The sequence below is a fragment of the Condylostylus longicornis genome, unplaced genomic scaffold (genome assembly GCF_029603195.1).
Source record: "Condylostylus longicornis isolate FDR11 unplaced genomic scaffold, ASM2960319v2 ptg000179l, whole genome shotgun sequence".
Taxonomy (NCBI): domain Eukaryota; kingdom Metazoa; phylum Arthropoda; class Insecta; order Diptera; family Dolichopodidae; genus Condylostylus; species Condylostylus longicornis.
The window spans coordinates 442,255-458,999 of NW_026578147.1; the positions used below are offsets into that span (position 1 = coordinate 442,255).

Sequence of the window (16,745 nt, forward strand, 5' to 3'; positions counted from 1 at the left end):
TTTATATTACTGCTTCCCCAGATGGTGTGGTGGGCATTTGCATCACTTCCTATTACTAGTTGGAAGTTCCTCCTTCCACAAAAGTCCACTAAATCTTTCAGTTGTTCGTCTGGGTGGGCACAGTTCCCCGGGAGGTAGGATGAGCACACAATAAATTCTGTCCAATCCCCGGAAGACTTCACCTTCACCAACGCAGCTACCTGATCCTTAGAACAGTAATCTGGAATGGGAAGATACGTTAGCCTTTTACTAAACAAAATGCAAGCCCTGTTAGGCCTCTAACCTGATCCTTCACTATGTAAGGCTCTTGCATAAGGGCGATGTCAAGGTGATCCTTCATAAATCTATGAGCTAGAACATCAGTATATGCCCTAGCATGCTGTAGATTTATTTGGATGCGCCTCACAGCCATATCATTTCCTCCGGCTCTTTAGATAAAGACTTTACATGTACCTTACTTCTTATTGCCGCCCTTTCACGCATCTTGGTGGGCGCCTGGCCTTTCCTCATCCATCCTCAGCACCCTCCAGGAACTCATCTTCAGGCTGGGATTTTGCTTCCCTATCCTGCTTAGAAATTTGTCCCTGGAAAGACAGACGGTCCATTGGTACGTAGGTGACGCAGACAAGCATGTTTGGGCATGTCGTCGCCATCCAGTACCACGACGTTGCAGCCATCCCAAGGCTTTATCCTCCTGCAGACACTGGTCATCCACTCCCTGGTGTTTTGATAACTGCATGTTACGGATTTCCATCCGTAACATGCAGTTATCAAAGTTACCCATTTCATCCATGATAGCTACTTTTATTTTCCCCATCTTGACTTCGGATAGCCTTTGCTCTGGATGCAGTGTATGGGTGATGGCCACTTTGACCTGTGCTACTGCATCCCGATAAGAAGTCATTTTCGGGCTTTGTTGAGGAATGTTGTCAGCGACCATTTCCTCAACATTGCCCTTCATCGATCTCTTTTTTGAGGGCCCTGCATCAGGGATGCTGCTTTCTGACCCCTCCCTCTTCTGGGGATGGTTGGCCACAACATCCGATCCGCAGGCCCTCAGCTTTTCTAGCCTTTCCTTCTCATATCTGCGAGCTTCATCTGGGGACATGCAATCCCTGATGTATGCTGCGATACGCCGCTTGGACGCACCAGAGAAATATTTTTTTTTCCCTGATGTCCAATCTTTTCAGGTACTCTTCAGTTTGTTGGACAATAAGTCCAAGAGGATCTTGATTATCCGTCTCCATTGAAGGCACCGACTTTTCCTCTACTAGTGTGAGAAGGAGTTCCTCCTCTGCGTCAGTCGAAAGAAGCTCTAGTTCCGCAAACCCTTGAGCACAAGTTGTTGTTATTGTTGTTGTTCTTGTTGTTGCTGTTGTTGTTGTTATTGTTTTCGTTTTCCATCTTGTTCACACGAGTAGCGCGGGAAAGTATAGTCACCCATGGCAGAGCCCGGCATACAATGGGGAGGCTTGTTTAAACTGGAGGGCGCCTGGTATCCAGAGTGCGCATATTAACGAATAAGCTCCCCTTTAGCGAAGCAGTCACCGGCATATGCTGTTCCACCTTGACTTGGGACGCGTATCGTCAGCTGACGTATAGATATAGAGCTGAAACTCATAAAGCAAGAGGTTCGCCGCGAAACATGACCACGACACGAACGTAACTTTGATCGTTTCAATCACCCCTTTATCCTCCGCCATTACTGGGGCTCACCACTAGGAGGTGACAGTGCGGTTTTAGGCCCCAAACAGGGTAACTTTTAGTGAAATTCTGAGCCAATGATATTTTTTTGGAAAATCCTCTTTATCAATTTGGAAATTGCAAGAAAATTTTACTGTTTTAGAAAATTTATCCATTTTCCGACTTATTAGTACTTATTAAACACGCCGGGTCCTTTTTGGGGAATTTGAGCCATTGATAATTCCTCGAAAAATGTATCATTATTAATCTGAAAAAAAAATTGCAAGAAAATTTTGCTGTTTTAAAAGATTTATCCATTTTCTGACTTATTAGCACTTTTAAACACACTGGGTAATTTTACTGCGATCCTGAGCCAACGATATTTTCACGGAAAATGCTTCATTATAAAGCTGAAAAAGAAACAGAAAAAAAAATTTTTGCTGTTATAAAAACTTTGTGCATTTTCTGACTTATTAGCATTTTTAAACGCACTATGTAATTTCAGTGAAATTCTGAGCAGATGATATTTTCGCGGAAAATGCTTAATTATTAAACTGAAAAAAAATTGCAAAAAAAAATTTGTTTTTCCAAAAATTTAATAAATTTTCCGGCTTCTTGCACTTACTAAACACATTAAGTTATTCTGGGGCGATTGTGATCCAATGATACTTTCGCGGAAAATGTTTGTAATTATTAAAACGAAAAAAAATGCAGAAAAACTATGGTTTTTTCATAAATTTGTGCATCATCTGTCTTATTAGCATTTATTTAACACTTAAACACACAGGGTAATTTTAGTGCTATTTTGAGCCAATAATATTTTTGCTGGAACTGCTTCATTATTCAGCTGAAACAAAACTGCAAGAAAATTTTACTGTTTTAAAAAATCATTTTCCGACTAATTCGCACTTACTAAACACACTGCGGAATTTTGGTGCGATTCTCAATTAATGATATTTTCGCAGAAAATGTTTCATTATTAATCTGAAAAAAATTGCAAGAAAATTTTATTGTTTTAAATAATTTATGCATTTTCTGACTTATTAGCACTTTTAAGCACACTGGGTAATTTTAGTGCGATTCTGAGCAAATCATAATTTCGCGGAAAACGCTTCATTATCCATGTGGAAAATTTCAAGAAATATTTACTGTTTTAAAATATTTATCCATTTTCCGACATATCAGCACTTATTAAACACACTGAGTCATTTTGAGGCAATTGTGAGCCCACGATATTTTCGCGAAAAATGCTTAATTATTAAGCCGAAAAAATAAAATAGCAAAAAAAAATTGTTTTTTTTTTTTTTGTTTCAAAAATTTATGCATTTTCTGACTTATTAGCACTTTTAAACACGCTGGGTAATTTTAGTGCGATTCTGAGCAAATCATAATTTCGCGGAAAATGCTTCATTATCCATGTGGAAAATTTCAAGAAATATTTACTGTTTTAAAATATTTATCCATTTTCCGACATATTAGCACTTATTAAACACACTAGGTCATTTTGGGGCCATTGTGAGCCGATGATATTTGCGCGAAAAATGCTTAACTATTAAAATGAGAAAAAAAATTGCAAAACAATTTTTTTCACAAATTTATGCATTTTCTATCTTATTGGTATTTATTTAATGATATTTTCCCGGAAAGTCCTTCATTGTTAAATTAAAAAAAATTGCAATTTTGGTTTTTCAAAAATTTATGTATTTTCCGACTTATTAGCTCCTATTAAACACATTGAGTCATTTTGGGGCGTAAAAAAAATATCGGTGCTTTCAAAAATTCAATGATTTTCCGAGTTGTTAGCATTTATTAAACACACAGTGTAATTTTAGTGCTATTCTGAGTCAATGATATTTTCGCTGAAAATGCTTCACCATTAAGCTAAAGAAAATTGCAAAAAAACTTGCTGTTTTAAAAAATTGATGCATTTTCCAATTTATTAGCACCTATTAAACACACTGCGTAAAATTGGTGCGATTCTGAATCAATGATATTTTCGCGGAAAATGCTTTATTTCTAACTTAAAAAAAATTGCAAAAAAAATTTATTCATTTTCCGACTTGTTAGTACTAAATGTTTTTTCAGAGGTTAGTTCACTCTAACCTAGTTGTAATGAAGCTAATTTGTTGCTTTTGAATAATTTGCCAACAATATTTTGCAAACAATTTTTATACCTAAGATATTGAATTTTATCACGTTGTCAGTTAATAATATACTAGCAAATATGGTATTTCTGTCTGCCTTGTGATAGTGCTCTTCTATATTGAGTTTTTTGAATAATATTCTACAATACATATAAAGGACTTTGAAAGACGGCCATAGCATTTTGGTTGATTCTTATTATTGCTTCCTTAAAAAGTTCTAAGGTCATAAGTCTCTGTAGTTAGCTTAGTTGACGGCCAGATTATACAAAAAATTTGGCACACTATTATGACTACGCGTTTAATATACCCACACGTTTAATATGGCACTAGTTTAATATATCCGTTTTAGAATTCGCAATAGATCATAAGCGGATATAAAAATTTGTATAAAAATTGAAATCAACAAAATAGTATATACATAAATTGAAATAATTTAAAAATTAAGTTGATTTTATTATTTAAAAAAAAATCAATATACAGTAATGCTTGGTTAACTGCGTTATATTTAATTGCGTTGCGCACTTAACTAAGCAAAAAATTTTGCAATTGTTCCGTTCCTATACACGAATACACAGATTTCAGGATCAATTGATTTTGCGTTTAATTGATTTTCCGAATTAATTGATTTTCTCGCTTAATTGCTTTAGTTTTCTTTAATCCACGTATAAAAATATGTTAAATTTTTCCGTTTTATTGCATCATGTACTTTATTATATGTATGTATTTCCTTTTGTTTTTTGAAGTATAAGTTTTTAGTACAATTTACTCATTTTCTCTTTTACCATCAGTGTAAATTATTTGTCAAATAAAATATTTTGGTAATTTATTTCTAATTATGAATTTCAAAGATTTTATTTGAATTTTATTTTAAGTTAAGAATACAATTTTTCTTTAAATATTTAACATTCTTTGATTAATTGTTAATTACACTGAGGTAAGATTGAATATAAAACTAGTTATATTTTTGTGTGCATATTTATAACGTTCTTAGACAATATTTATCCGTAACAGACCAATTTTCAACTCATTTAGAAGAAGTTGAAGAACTAGTTTATAATAAAAATGAAAATCAAACAAAAATTACAAAATACTTTTTAAAAAATTATACGTATTTATTATGCATAAAATTATACTTATTAATTTAAAAAAAATATCTTTTTATATACTGAATTAAATCATTATGTATTTTCTTTTGTTTTTATGTTATGTATTGTTTTTATCTAAACTGAAATAATGCAATATTTTATTTTGTTTTTGTTTTTTTTATTTAACTATTAATTAATAAATATGTACATTATGATATTATACGTAATTATAATTACTTTAGTTTAGTTTTATTGACTTTGAAGCATATTTGGAAATTTCCCGCTCTATTGATTTGCTAATGCAATTAAGCTGGATTCAAATAACTGATTTTCCCGATTAATTGCGCAGAAAATCGTTTTACTCGACACACTTGTCCGGGGATTACTATATATAAATTTTGTTTTAAGTAAAATATGCGCGTATTTATGTACATATATATATACAACTAATATATAAATTATGTTTTATATAAGGGTAACGCTGCTAATTCATCAGAAACTTCAATGGTGACCCAAACTGGTGGTTCAGTAACTTCGAGAGCAGCTTCTGAAACCAGATCTGTTCCGCCTGGTTCAAGTGGAACTGGCAGCAATAGTAATGGTGGTCATCATCATCATACAAAAGCAAAATTTCGTCATGGATTGTTACAGTTAATGATACATACAATTGATCCCCTACATGATGGTAAGTTACGTAATAAAGCACTTATAATGTTAATGTTTATTTGTATAGGCACATATGTATATAAGGTATGACGTTATATCATCAAAGATAAGCCAAATTTGTTATGAGATTAGTACATAATTCCATTTGAGCTTTACCAAGGTATGTAATCGATGAATATCGTTAGCTCAGTTATTATGCATCACACATACGTCATAAAAGAGTTGCTCAAAAAAAAAAAGTTTGCTCAAAACAAAAAAACAATTATAATCAAATAAACTTTTTTCTCCGGTCAATATACAGGTTTACTTCGATACATATACACATATTATGTATATAATTTAGACTCATAGTCTAAATTATGTAATCTCTTTTTGTAGTAATTATACTATCAACCTCTTCTTTGATTATTTTATTTAACTTGAATATTCTTGTGTTTCAGCTATTTATTCTTAGGGACTGTATTTTCTATTTTTTTATTGAATTGACATTTAATTTTGTTTACTCAATTAAACCCATATTTTAATTTTACTCTCAAAGGGCAAAACTAGTATTTTATAAAACAGAATTTTGTAAGAAAAAAGAACCCAAAATCAGTGAAATCGAATTTAAAATACCGATTTTCTTAATTTTGTCTTTAACTTATTGGACTCATAAAAAATACTATATGGAGCAGGAGCGAATATGTACGTAATAATATGTGTGCAGCATTTCAAATTACGTGTAAAATTTTTTTGAATCTGCTATTAGAGATATTTTGGGACTAATGTGTTCCAAAAACTTGAAACGCAATTTTAATCAAGAACTGAAAATCGAAAAACTGAATTAAGGTTTTCTTGGTAGACTCGATTAATAAGTTGTTGTTTCTAAATCAAAACAAAATTTATTGTAGACTGAATGAATAGAGTAACAACCAGTTGTAAATGTCAACCGCCATACTTAGAGCAGTCTCTTAATAATCCTAACTTTTCGGCACCAAGAGGTTGAAACGGAATTTCCACCGGTTAGTATTCTTTGAGGTATTGTTTTGAAATCTTTGCTACACATTTACAAGAAAGTTATATTAGCTTTTTTTCTTTTTCTTTGCATATGCTTCTTCGCTATTGAATCTGACTTAGGGTTACAAATAGAATTGCTAAAAAATCCAGAATTAGTCCCATTACATACTTAGATAGTTTCTCATAGCCTCAGTAGTCTTTGCAGTCGTTAGCTAATTAACTAACATGGTATGTTATCAAGAGTTCCGTATATCGAGCTGAAATCTGTTTGTTAAAATGATAGCGGAACGTTATGTGCTGTCGAAGAACTCCTATATATGTGTACGAATGCATAAACCACTATTTTTTTGAACTCCTGTTTTTCATTTATAGAGTTGGACACAAAAGAGCTTCTTTCGACTTTCCCACATTTAATTTTGTGTTTTTCTATTGAAAATATAAATTTATATATTATTACTCTAATAATAAAATCTTTATATTTCTATAATTATTTACTTTTAATTTTTATTATGAAGTTAAAAAATATGTACTTGTACGTATCTCGATATACATATACATATAAGTAATTTAGGAATATTTCGGTCCCGGAAATTTAATACAAGTTTTTCAAGGCAAAATTTATTTTAATTTTTTGTATATTTAGTATTCATGTTGGAGCTACGTGTGTACATTTTGAAGAAGGGAATGAGAAAATCGAGCAACAACAGCTCAGAACAGTTTAAAGTTTTAAGAACTGATAGTTTTGTCTCTGCGCTTGTTGGTGTAGGCCACCGCATTAGAGCTGCCATAAATTGAATTTCAAAAATTGGCAGAGAAACTAAAATCATGGTACCAGAGACCAAAAAGTTATTCATTTTTTTTTATTAATTTTAAGTACTTTACAGGAATTAGGTAATTTTCCATATTTAAATATGTATGTATGTATATATAAACATAATAACTTATTCAACATTTTTGGTATGTTTCTGTATTGAATCGAAAATACGTAAAAAAAATTTTTAAAAATAGATGTTACAGCGAAATCAGCGAAGCACATAAAAATGTTTTAAAACTGCAAGTAGAAGATCAATATCAAAGCATAAAAATATCTGATGTGGTGACCGACCGCAATGGGCATTGTCTAGATAAGTGAAAGTGTTCCAGAATATTATAAAAATGTCTGTTAAATACTTCTTTCCATTTTTTAGTACATTAGTAAGTTAATAGTTAACATACCTAGAAAAATGTAAATTTGGCTCTTAGTAGAATTCCGCTTTGTGCTACCCGAATTCCCTGAAATGGTCACTAGTTAGTTTCGGTAGCAACTAGAACTCCAATATCAAATTTAAACAAATTTCATCACTTCGCTCCATAGATATGGTGAAAAATGTAAAATCGGCCTGCAGATCAGTTTTCGAGCCCTGATCTTTCCAAAAAATTTATATGTTAATTGTACGAAGAATTTATATATTAAATTTCAATGAAATCAGTTGATCGGTTTCTCTTTATAACGCAAAAATTTATATTTGGCCCGTAGTAAACATCTATTTGCTGACACCTGATTTCTTCCAAAAGTCAGGAGGTTTCGCGGACGGTCGAGCGAAGCTTATATATAAAATTTCAAGCAAATCGGTTGAATATTTTCTTTAAAATGGTCAAAAATGTAAAACAGGCCCGCTAAAAAGTGCAGTTCCCGAGGCTTGATATATCCCAAAAGTTGATCAATCCGTGCCATTGTTGAAATAAACTTCCATACATATAAAATTTCATCAAAATCGCTTTAACCGAACTTGAGATACGCGCGTGCACAAACAGACCGATAGACCGATTGCTAAAAATAGTTTACTTACATTTCCCTACTATGGAGAAGTGCATTTCCACCAAAAACTCGATATGCAAAATTTATTGCCATCACATAATCTACCTATTGTATATACAATACGGTTGGTAATGAAAAATGAATTCGATTAAAAAAATTTCGGTAAAAATTTATGATAAAACGAGAAAAAAAATTGAGTTGACCTTGTCGACTCTGTGATACCCGTACGAATTTGTTATCCTATGTGCGAATAACTAATGTGCCATAACTAACAATGGGCAGACTATGACTTTAAGTTGCCGTATTACCATATCAATTTATGCAAAATTTCAGTACTATGTGTTATTCAAAATACTGGTTGTGCCAAACTACTATTGGTGTTGTATGGCAGCTACCAGAAAGAGCCAAGAAATTTTAGCGAATTTTATCAAGCACGTCGGCCCTACTAATATATTCGTTTGTGTGAAATTTCAATACCATAGCTTTAATAGTTTCTGAAATATAGTCAAATAACTTTTGAAGTTGTATGGCAGGTACCAGAAGAAGCCAAGTAATTTCAACGACTTTTACCAGACACATCGGCCCTACTAATATATTCACTTGTGTGAAATCTCAATATCACAGCTTTTATAGTTTCTGAGATATAGCTAAATAACTTTTGAAGTTGTATGGCAGGTACCAGAAGGAGCCAAGTAATTTCAACGACTTTTATGGGGCATATTGGCCCTACTAATATATTCGTTTGTGTGAAATTTCAATACCATAACTTTTATAGTTTCTGAGATATAGCCAAATAAATTTTGAAGTTGTATGGCACCTACCCGATCGGTATCCCGATCATGTCCAATTTAAATAGGGTTCTGGCAATTAGTACAATAAATCATTTGTGAAAATTTTGTGAACTTAGCTCAATTAGTTTTTGAGTTATCGTTGGGACGGACGGACGGACAGACAAAGCTGAATCAACTCAGAATTTGACGCTGATCAAAAACATACACTTGAGTTTATATCTGACACCGTTATTTCTTAGCGTTACAAACGGTAAGGCAAATTTAGTATACCCTTCGAACATACGTTCGTACGGGTATAAAAAGGAGAACATTTAAAAAACTCCAACCGTTCCAAAGTATTATTCATCTACAAGAAAAAAAAAACAATGCGAACAAGTAGAGATATCGCAGAGTTTTTATTCTAAAATAATTATCGCAAATATGTTAACCGTGTTTGTTGTCCTATTATTTGTCTATTTAATTTTACCTCTTTTCTTTTAACAAAAATGTCAAATGACAATTCAAAATTTTTTACGATACAAGAAAATAAAAGATAGTTCATACTCGTATACCATAAAAATGGTACGTTTGGCAACACTGCGCCGTATTAAAAAAAATTTACAAACGACTTCAATTGGTCCAACTTGGCTATAATTTGCATATTTTTTCTCAATTTATATTCTATTAACAAGAAATTACTTTTTAATTTGAAAAAAAAAAACTATTAAAGAAGTAGTTCTTTTTTGCTTTCTTTCTGTACTACAAGAGAAGTGGTTAATAAAGGCATTTAATAATGTCTTAATATCAACTGTTTATTGTAATTAATTATATGCATAAATGTAGTCAATAAAAGCCGGGACGGTGAAATTTTTTTTTCTTCATGTAAACTCCATACATTTTCTCAAAAACATAAAAGAGAGCTACCTCCTTGCCTTCCCAGTGATTTTATAATTTTAATTTCTAAATTATTGACTTTTATGTAAATATAATTTTAATATCGATTCTAGAAAAAAATTCTTCCACCGGTTCTTTGAGATATTGATTGTTTTGAAGATCTTTGCTTTACATTTGCTTTACTTTAGTTACATTAGCATTTTTTCTTTTTTTTTTCATATGCTTCTTCACTATTGAATCTGCTCGGACAATTTCTACTGTACTAGCTGACTTCGGGTTACAAATGGAATTGCTAAAAAATGCAGAATTAGTCCCATTAGATACTTAGATAGTTTCTCATAGCCTCAGTAGCCTTTTCAGCCATTAGCTAACTAACTGCTATCGAGGGTTCCATATTATGAGCAGAAATACTCTGTTAATCTGTTTGTTAATGTGATTGCAGAATGTTATGTGTTGCCGAAGAACTAATATATGTATACGAATGGATAAACCTCTATTTTTTGAACTTCAGTTTTCCATTTATAGTGTTGGACAAATAAAAGTTTATGTCGACTTTCAAATCTTTTATTAATGCAAATTAATGAGTATAATATTTAAGCGCGGTGATATTACCATTCTTCTCAATTATAGCCATATATTTTGGAATCCAGTCGAGTTTGAAATCGAATCGAGCTCAGATACGCGTGCAATCTGCCTTAGCTTGACGATTTGCATCATAGAAAGCACGGAAACTGCAAAATTTAAAATCCGTATTTTCATACACCGGTTTCTTCAAAGGCATTAAACGTTTTAACTGTCTTAACCATAAAATTATTCTCAAAAAACGTCGAATTCTCGTTTTTGTTTATTCCATTTAATTCACATGTGAGTTATTTCCACAATTATGAGATAAACATAACTATTTTTTTTATAATAAATTATATCATAACAATACCATACACCTAAAAATATGCAAGTGATTGTTGAAACAAAACGCGATCCTTTTAATTTATTGACCACATATGTCTCCTAGTGCTATACATCTTAACTCAATACAAATAAATATACATATAAATAAGAATATGTTCTTAACAAAAATGGAATAAGAGGGACTATCAAAGTAATACGTTGTATAACAACCTTATAATGCACCTATCCATATTATTTTATACTTTGTAAATATCAAAATCTAGATTTTGTTTGCAGAAAAGAGCTTTACGTCATTGTGCTTATAAACAATTTATTGTTTATATAAATTTTATTAAGGTAATAAACAATGTGATATAACCATATAACATACCACGAGTTTTAAAAAGCAGTATAAAATGATTTAATATCGTTAAAACTAGTTTTATAACAACGAAAATATTTTTATGATTGTACTCGTATATGAAAAATAGTCTCAATTTTTTTGCTTGCGTTCTCCGCTTTTATTTTACGTTTTAGCATGATTGATATATTTTTAGTATACGAAATCAATAGCTTGTATCAAGCATTTTGAAGTACCATGCTTTGTAAATTCTACACATTCGAAATATAGCTTCTTATTGAAAAATGTGAACATGCATCAACGCAATATTAGATATTAATCGAATTTTTAGCTGACCGCTTTTAAAAATCAAAAAAGAAATATCTATATGATTAACCTCCCTATAGTATTATTAATAGTATATTAAAAAATAAAACAGTATTGGCTTTCCCAAAAAAGAGTTTGACAAATTTTTGACTAATTAACATAATTTGGCAAGTTTGTAGTTTCGTGATATTAATAAGACTGGGGGTTTTTTTATACCCTGCACTTCGTGAAGGGTATATTAACTTTGGTATGGAGTTTGTAACTACTTGAAGGAGTCGTCTGCGGTATGGACATATATATATATTCTTGCTCAGCGTAAAATTCTGCATCGATTTAGACATGTCCGTCTGTCCGTCCGTCCGATCGCACGATAATTCAAAAACGAATAATGCAATCGACACCAAACTTTCACAAGCTTTTTCTTTTGTGCCAAGGACGAACCCTATTGTTATTGGACTAAGTCGGACAACGGGTTCGGGTAGCTGCCATACAACTCCAAGAGTTTATTTTAAATATTTCAAAAACTAATAAAGCTATAAATATAAAATTTTGTGTACATGTGTCCAATTATATTCTAAACATGCTCTAAAAATTACAATGGGATAGCTGCACCGGTTCGGGTGGCTGCCATACAACTCCAACAGGAAATTTTTTATATTCGGCAAAATAATAAAGTCAGATTCATGAAACTTGGCAGTCATGTGTCCAATTATAGGTCAAATATATTTCTGAAGTCTTGGTGGTATTGCTTGACAGGTTCGAGTAGCTCCCATACAAGTCTAAAAGCTTATTCTTAATATTTGGAAAAATAATAAAGTCAAATTCATGAAACTTGGCAGTTGTGTGTCCGATTATAGATCAGATATATTTGTGAAGTTTTGATGGAATTGCTTGACAGGTTCAGGTACTTGCCTTAAAACTCCAAAACCTTATTTTACATATTTGGAAAAATAATAAAGTCAGATTCATGAAACTTGGCAGTTGTATGTCGAATTATAGGTCACATAGATTTCTGAAGTTTTGGTGGAATTGCTTGACAGGTTCAAGTGGATCCCATACAAGTCTAAAAGCTTATTCTTAATATTTGGAAAAATAATAAAGTCAGATTCATGAAACTTGGCAGTTATGTTTTCGAGTTTAGATCAGATATATTTGTGAAGTTTTGGTGGAATTGCTTGGCAGGTTCAGGTACTTACCATACAACTCCACAAGCTAATTTTAAATAATTGGAAAAATTATAAAGTCAGATTCATGAAACTTGGCAGTCGGATGTCTAATTATAGGTCAGACATGTCCGTGAAGTTTCTATAGAATGATTTCACAGGTTCGAGTAATTGCTACACAACAATGAAATGTGCAGGGTATAATTCAATCGGTTTATACCGACTGAAACGTTTTTACTTGTTTTAGTAATGAGTTTGTATTTATGAATCTGACTTTATTATTCGATTTTATTGTTACTACCAGAAGTAAGCAAGCGATTCTGAATTGAAACATTTTTTGGTTAGATGCCGCTACGTACACCGAAATCAAATATTTTAGAAACAGAAAATTAATAAAGTTGGGTAAAACAAATGGTTTGTATTGTAGCACTTTCCCTTCAACAAGTGAAAATTCTGCTTTTAAATACAGTCTATGTACGAGTGTACCTATCACACTACTAAAATTATTTTTATTTATATACGAAACTATTTCTAGGATTGCATATATTTAGGATGAACAATTTATGCAATGTTTGAATTACAGCAAAAATAAATTTAAAGAAGGTTGTAAGAGTTAAGAAAAAAAAATTCTCTTTTTTAATGGCATGAAATTTACCGTTAGCTTTCAGCGTTCATAGAAATTTGAAAAAGCTTGAAGTTTCGGAAATAAAGGATGCCAAATCTTCAAATTTTCAAATTTCGAGAGCTGATAACTTGAGAGGGGTAGAGATGGAAAAAATGATCTAACGAAATAGACTATTTATGAATATCTAAGAGCTGCTTAAATTTCAGACTCCTGTAACGTACGGTGTAGAAGAAAAACGGTATAGAAAATTTGGGAAAAATGGGTTTTAGATAACGGCAAATTTTACCGGCCATTTTGTTTTTCTAAAGTTCAAAAATTGTATGCCGCAAAGGAAGAAGCCAGCTACTATTTTTCTGCTTTTACAAAATTTGAAAAATGCTTATGGTTTCACTGCAATAAGTGGTTAAAATATACCATTCTTAGGGTTTTAGGGGGTATAACAGTTCGAAGGGGGAGAGATAGGTAAAAATTTTGTTCTATGAAAATAAGTTTCTGGTAAAGATCTATGTACATATAAAATTTTAGCTTTCTATTTTCAAGGTTGTAGAAGTTTTGTAAACAGACACACTAACAGACGGACAGAGGGACAGACGGGCGGACGGTCAGACGGACAGGCAGACAGAGTGAAACTAATAAGCACTTTTTTTAAAAATTTTTTTTGGAAAAATGCTAAAGAGGGATGATAAAATGCTATACCAATCACACTATTAAAATTATTTTCATTCATATACGAAACTATTTCTAGGATTGATAGTATAACTTCTAGAAGGAGGAAGATACGTAAAAATTTTCTTCTAAACAATAAGTTTCTAATAAAGATCTATGAATGTATTAAATTTCACCTTTCTATCTTCAAGGGTGTAGAAGTTTTGTAACGACACGGACGGACGGACGAACGGACAGAGTGAAATTAATAAGCACTTTTTTTCAAAAAATTTTTGGAAAAGTGCTAAAAATTATGTTGATGAACTTGATGCTAACGATATTTGCTCGTTAAAAATTTTGAAAATAAGCGTTTATAGTTTGCCTCTGTCAGTGTATCCGTTTGCAAAACTTGTACGTGCTGAAAAAAGGAAGCTGAAATTTCATAATATGCATATAAATGAATCTTTACTAAAAACTTGCTTCCGTAGAAAAATTTTAGCTATCTCTCCCTTCCCTCTAAAAGTTATAAAAAAAGAGTCATTTTAAAGAAACCATAAACATTCAAATTCAAAAAAGTTGCGGCTGGCATTTTTTACAGCGGCAGAGCATTCAGTTATGAAGACTTATTAAAAAGAAGTGCCCGCTAAAATTAACCGCTATCTAAAGCCCGTTCCTTTTCAAATTTTTGATATCGGTTTTCTTCTATATAAAAGAGGTTGTAATATTTTTCCAACCCGTCGCCCTTGAATTCGAGCGATATGTTAACGCCTCTAATTTTTTTAAAGCAACATCCTTACTTCGAAAATTGCTACTTTACAAAACAATTTAAAGTTTTAAACAACTTTATTAATTTCATTAGCTACTTTTAATAAGAAATTTCTTCGATTTGCAAATAATTTATTTTGTTCATAAAAAACAAATATCTATGTGTGAGTCTCACAAACTATGACAAAATGTGTACATAATAACGCAATCGGTACTTTTAATAATAAAAACAAGTAAAAACGTTTCAGTCAGTATAAACCGATTGAATGCACTTTTCATTCTTGTATAGCAATTACTCGAACCTGTAAAATCATTCTATATAAACTTCACTGACATGTCTGACCTATAATTGGGCATACGACTGCCAAGTTTTATGAATCTTACTTTATTATTTTTTCAAATATTTAAAATTAGCTTTTGAACTTTTATGGCAGATACCCGAACCCGTCAAGCAATTCAATCAAAACTTTAAGAATATATTTGACCTATAATTGGACACACGACAGCTAAGTTTCATGAATCTGACTTTATTATTTTTTCAAATATTTGAAATTAGCTTTCGGAGTTGTATACTGAGTACCCGAACCTGTCAAGCAATTCCACCAAAACTTCAGATATATATCTGACGTATACTTGGAAACAGAACTACCAAGTTTCTTGGTAGTTCTTTAAATCTGACTTAGTTATTTTTTTAAATATCTAAAATTAGCTTTTACAGTTGTATGGCAGCTACCCGAACCTGTCTTACAATTCAACCAAAACTTCAAGAATATGTCTGACGTATAATTGAACACACGGCTGCCAAGTTTCATGAATCTGACTTTATTATTTTAATGAATTTCATAACCCTTCACGAAGTGCAGGGTATAAAAAACATAGTGAAATATTCCTTTTGAAAAAAAGGAATCCAAGAAATTTGTAAAGACTGAAAAGTAGAATTTAAAAAACTGAAAAGTAAAAAATAAAATGTTCACGTTTTTTGTATGAATTTCGAAGTCTATAAAATTGTTTCTGTTACAACTGAGGCGATATTTTTTACTGTATTGCTTTAAATTACCTTTATGCTTCTCAAATTATGTATCTTATTATAGTGCTGCAAATTATGGTATCTTGGTGTAACATATAAAATTTATAACTCCTTAATAAATATGCTTGTTAAAATTTTATATCAAATTTAATCATAATAAGTGGAATATACAGAAATATGAAATAAAGTCATATAGATTTTCCTAGACTTCATGCAGATTTCTTTCCATAATTTATAGATGTTTGAAGTCAAAAAAAGAAATTCAAGGGACTCTGCATAACAAAATTAGATATAATATTCTTAGTATTATTCTTATCAAAAAACTCGCAAATTCAAAATTATGTGTTTGTGTAAATCTGAAATATACATGATTCTGAATTGATGTTAAAACCCTCGAGGTTACTTGGAGTTATTTAGGAAACAAATTATTCATGTGGAAGACTGGAGGGAGCTCGGACGTTCAGATTGGATTTAAAACGTTAAGAAAAAATTTCTTTGAAAAAATTCTGTGTGAAAAATATCCGTAAGAGCTACCAAGGTGTTGATCTGGCTGCAAAACTACCTTAAAAAACAATTTTTTTATACTTGCCATAATTTTTTTGTATTTTCGCATATAAAACGATTTTTGATACTAAAAAACTCGATTGTGATGAAATGAAATTGTAAAATGTTTCGGCGTGGTCTTTAATTTTAGTCAATTTTTTTGTTAGAAGACTAGAAATAAATAAAGTTGGGTCAAACCAATGGTTTGTATTGTAGCACTTTTCCCTTCAACAATTAGTGAAAATACTGCTTTTAAATACAGTCTATGTACATAGTCTATATCTTTATGTCTATGTGTATCTATATGCAAAATTTGAAAAATGCTTATGGTTTCATTTACTGCAATAAATAGTTAAAAAATTAAAAACAACCTTAAATTCGAACAA

General features: G+C 31.4%; 1 protein-coding gene across 4 annotated transcripts in view; it reads left to right on the forward strand.

Moving 5' to 3' along the window:
* The window catches only part of LOC129616314 (sodium/potassium/calcium exchanger Nckx30C), a 74,588-nt gene that overhangs the window by 41,658 nt on the left and 16,185 nt on the right, over positions 1-16,745 (forward strand). For all 4 annotated transcript variants that reach the window (XM_055531920.1, XM_055531924.1, XM_055531923.1 and 1 more), the window contains one exon: positions 5,387-5,597. In XM_055531920.1, coding sequence (XP_055387895.1) covers positions 5,387-5,597 — 211 coding nt within the window. The remainder of the gene's footprint in view (positions 1-5,386; positions 5,598-16,745) is intronic.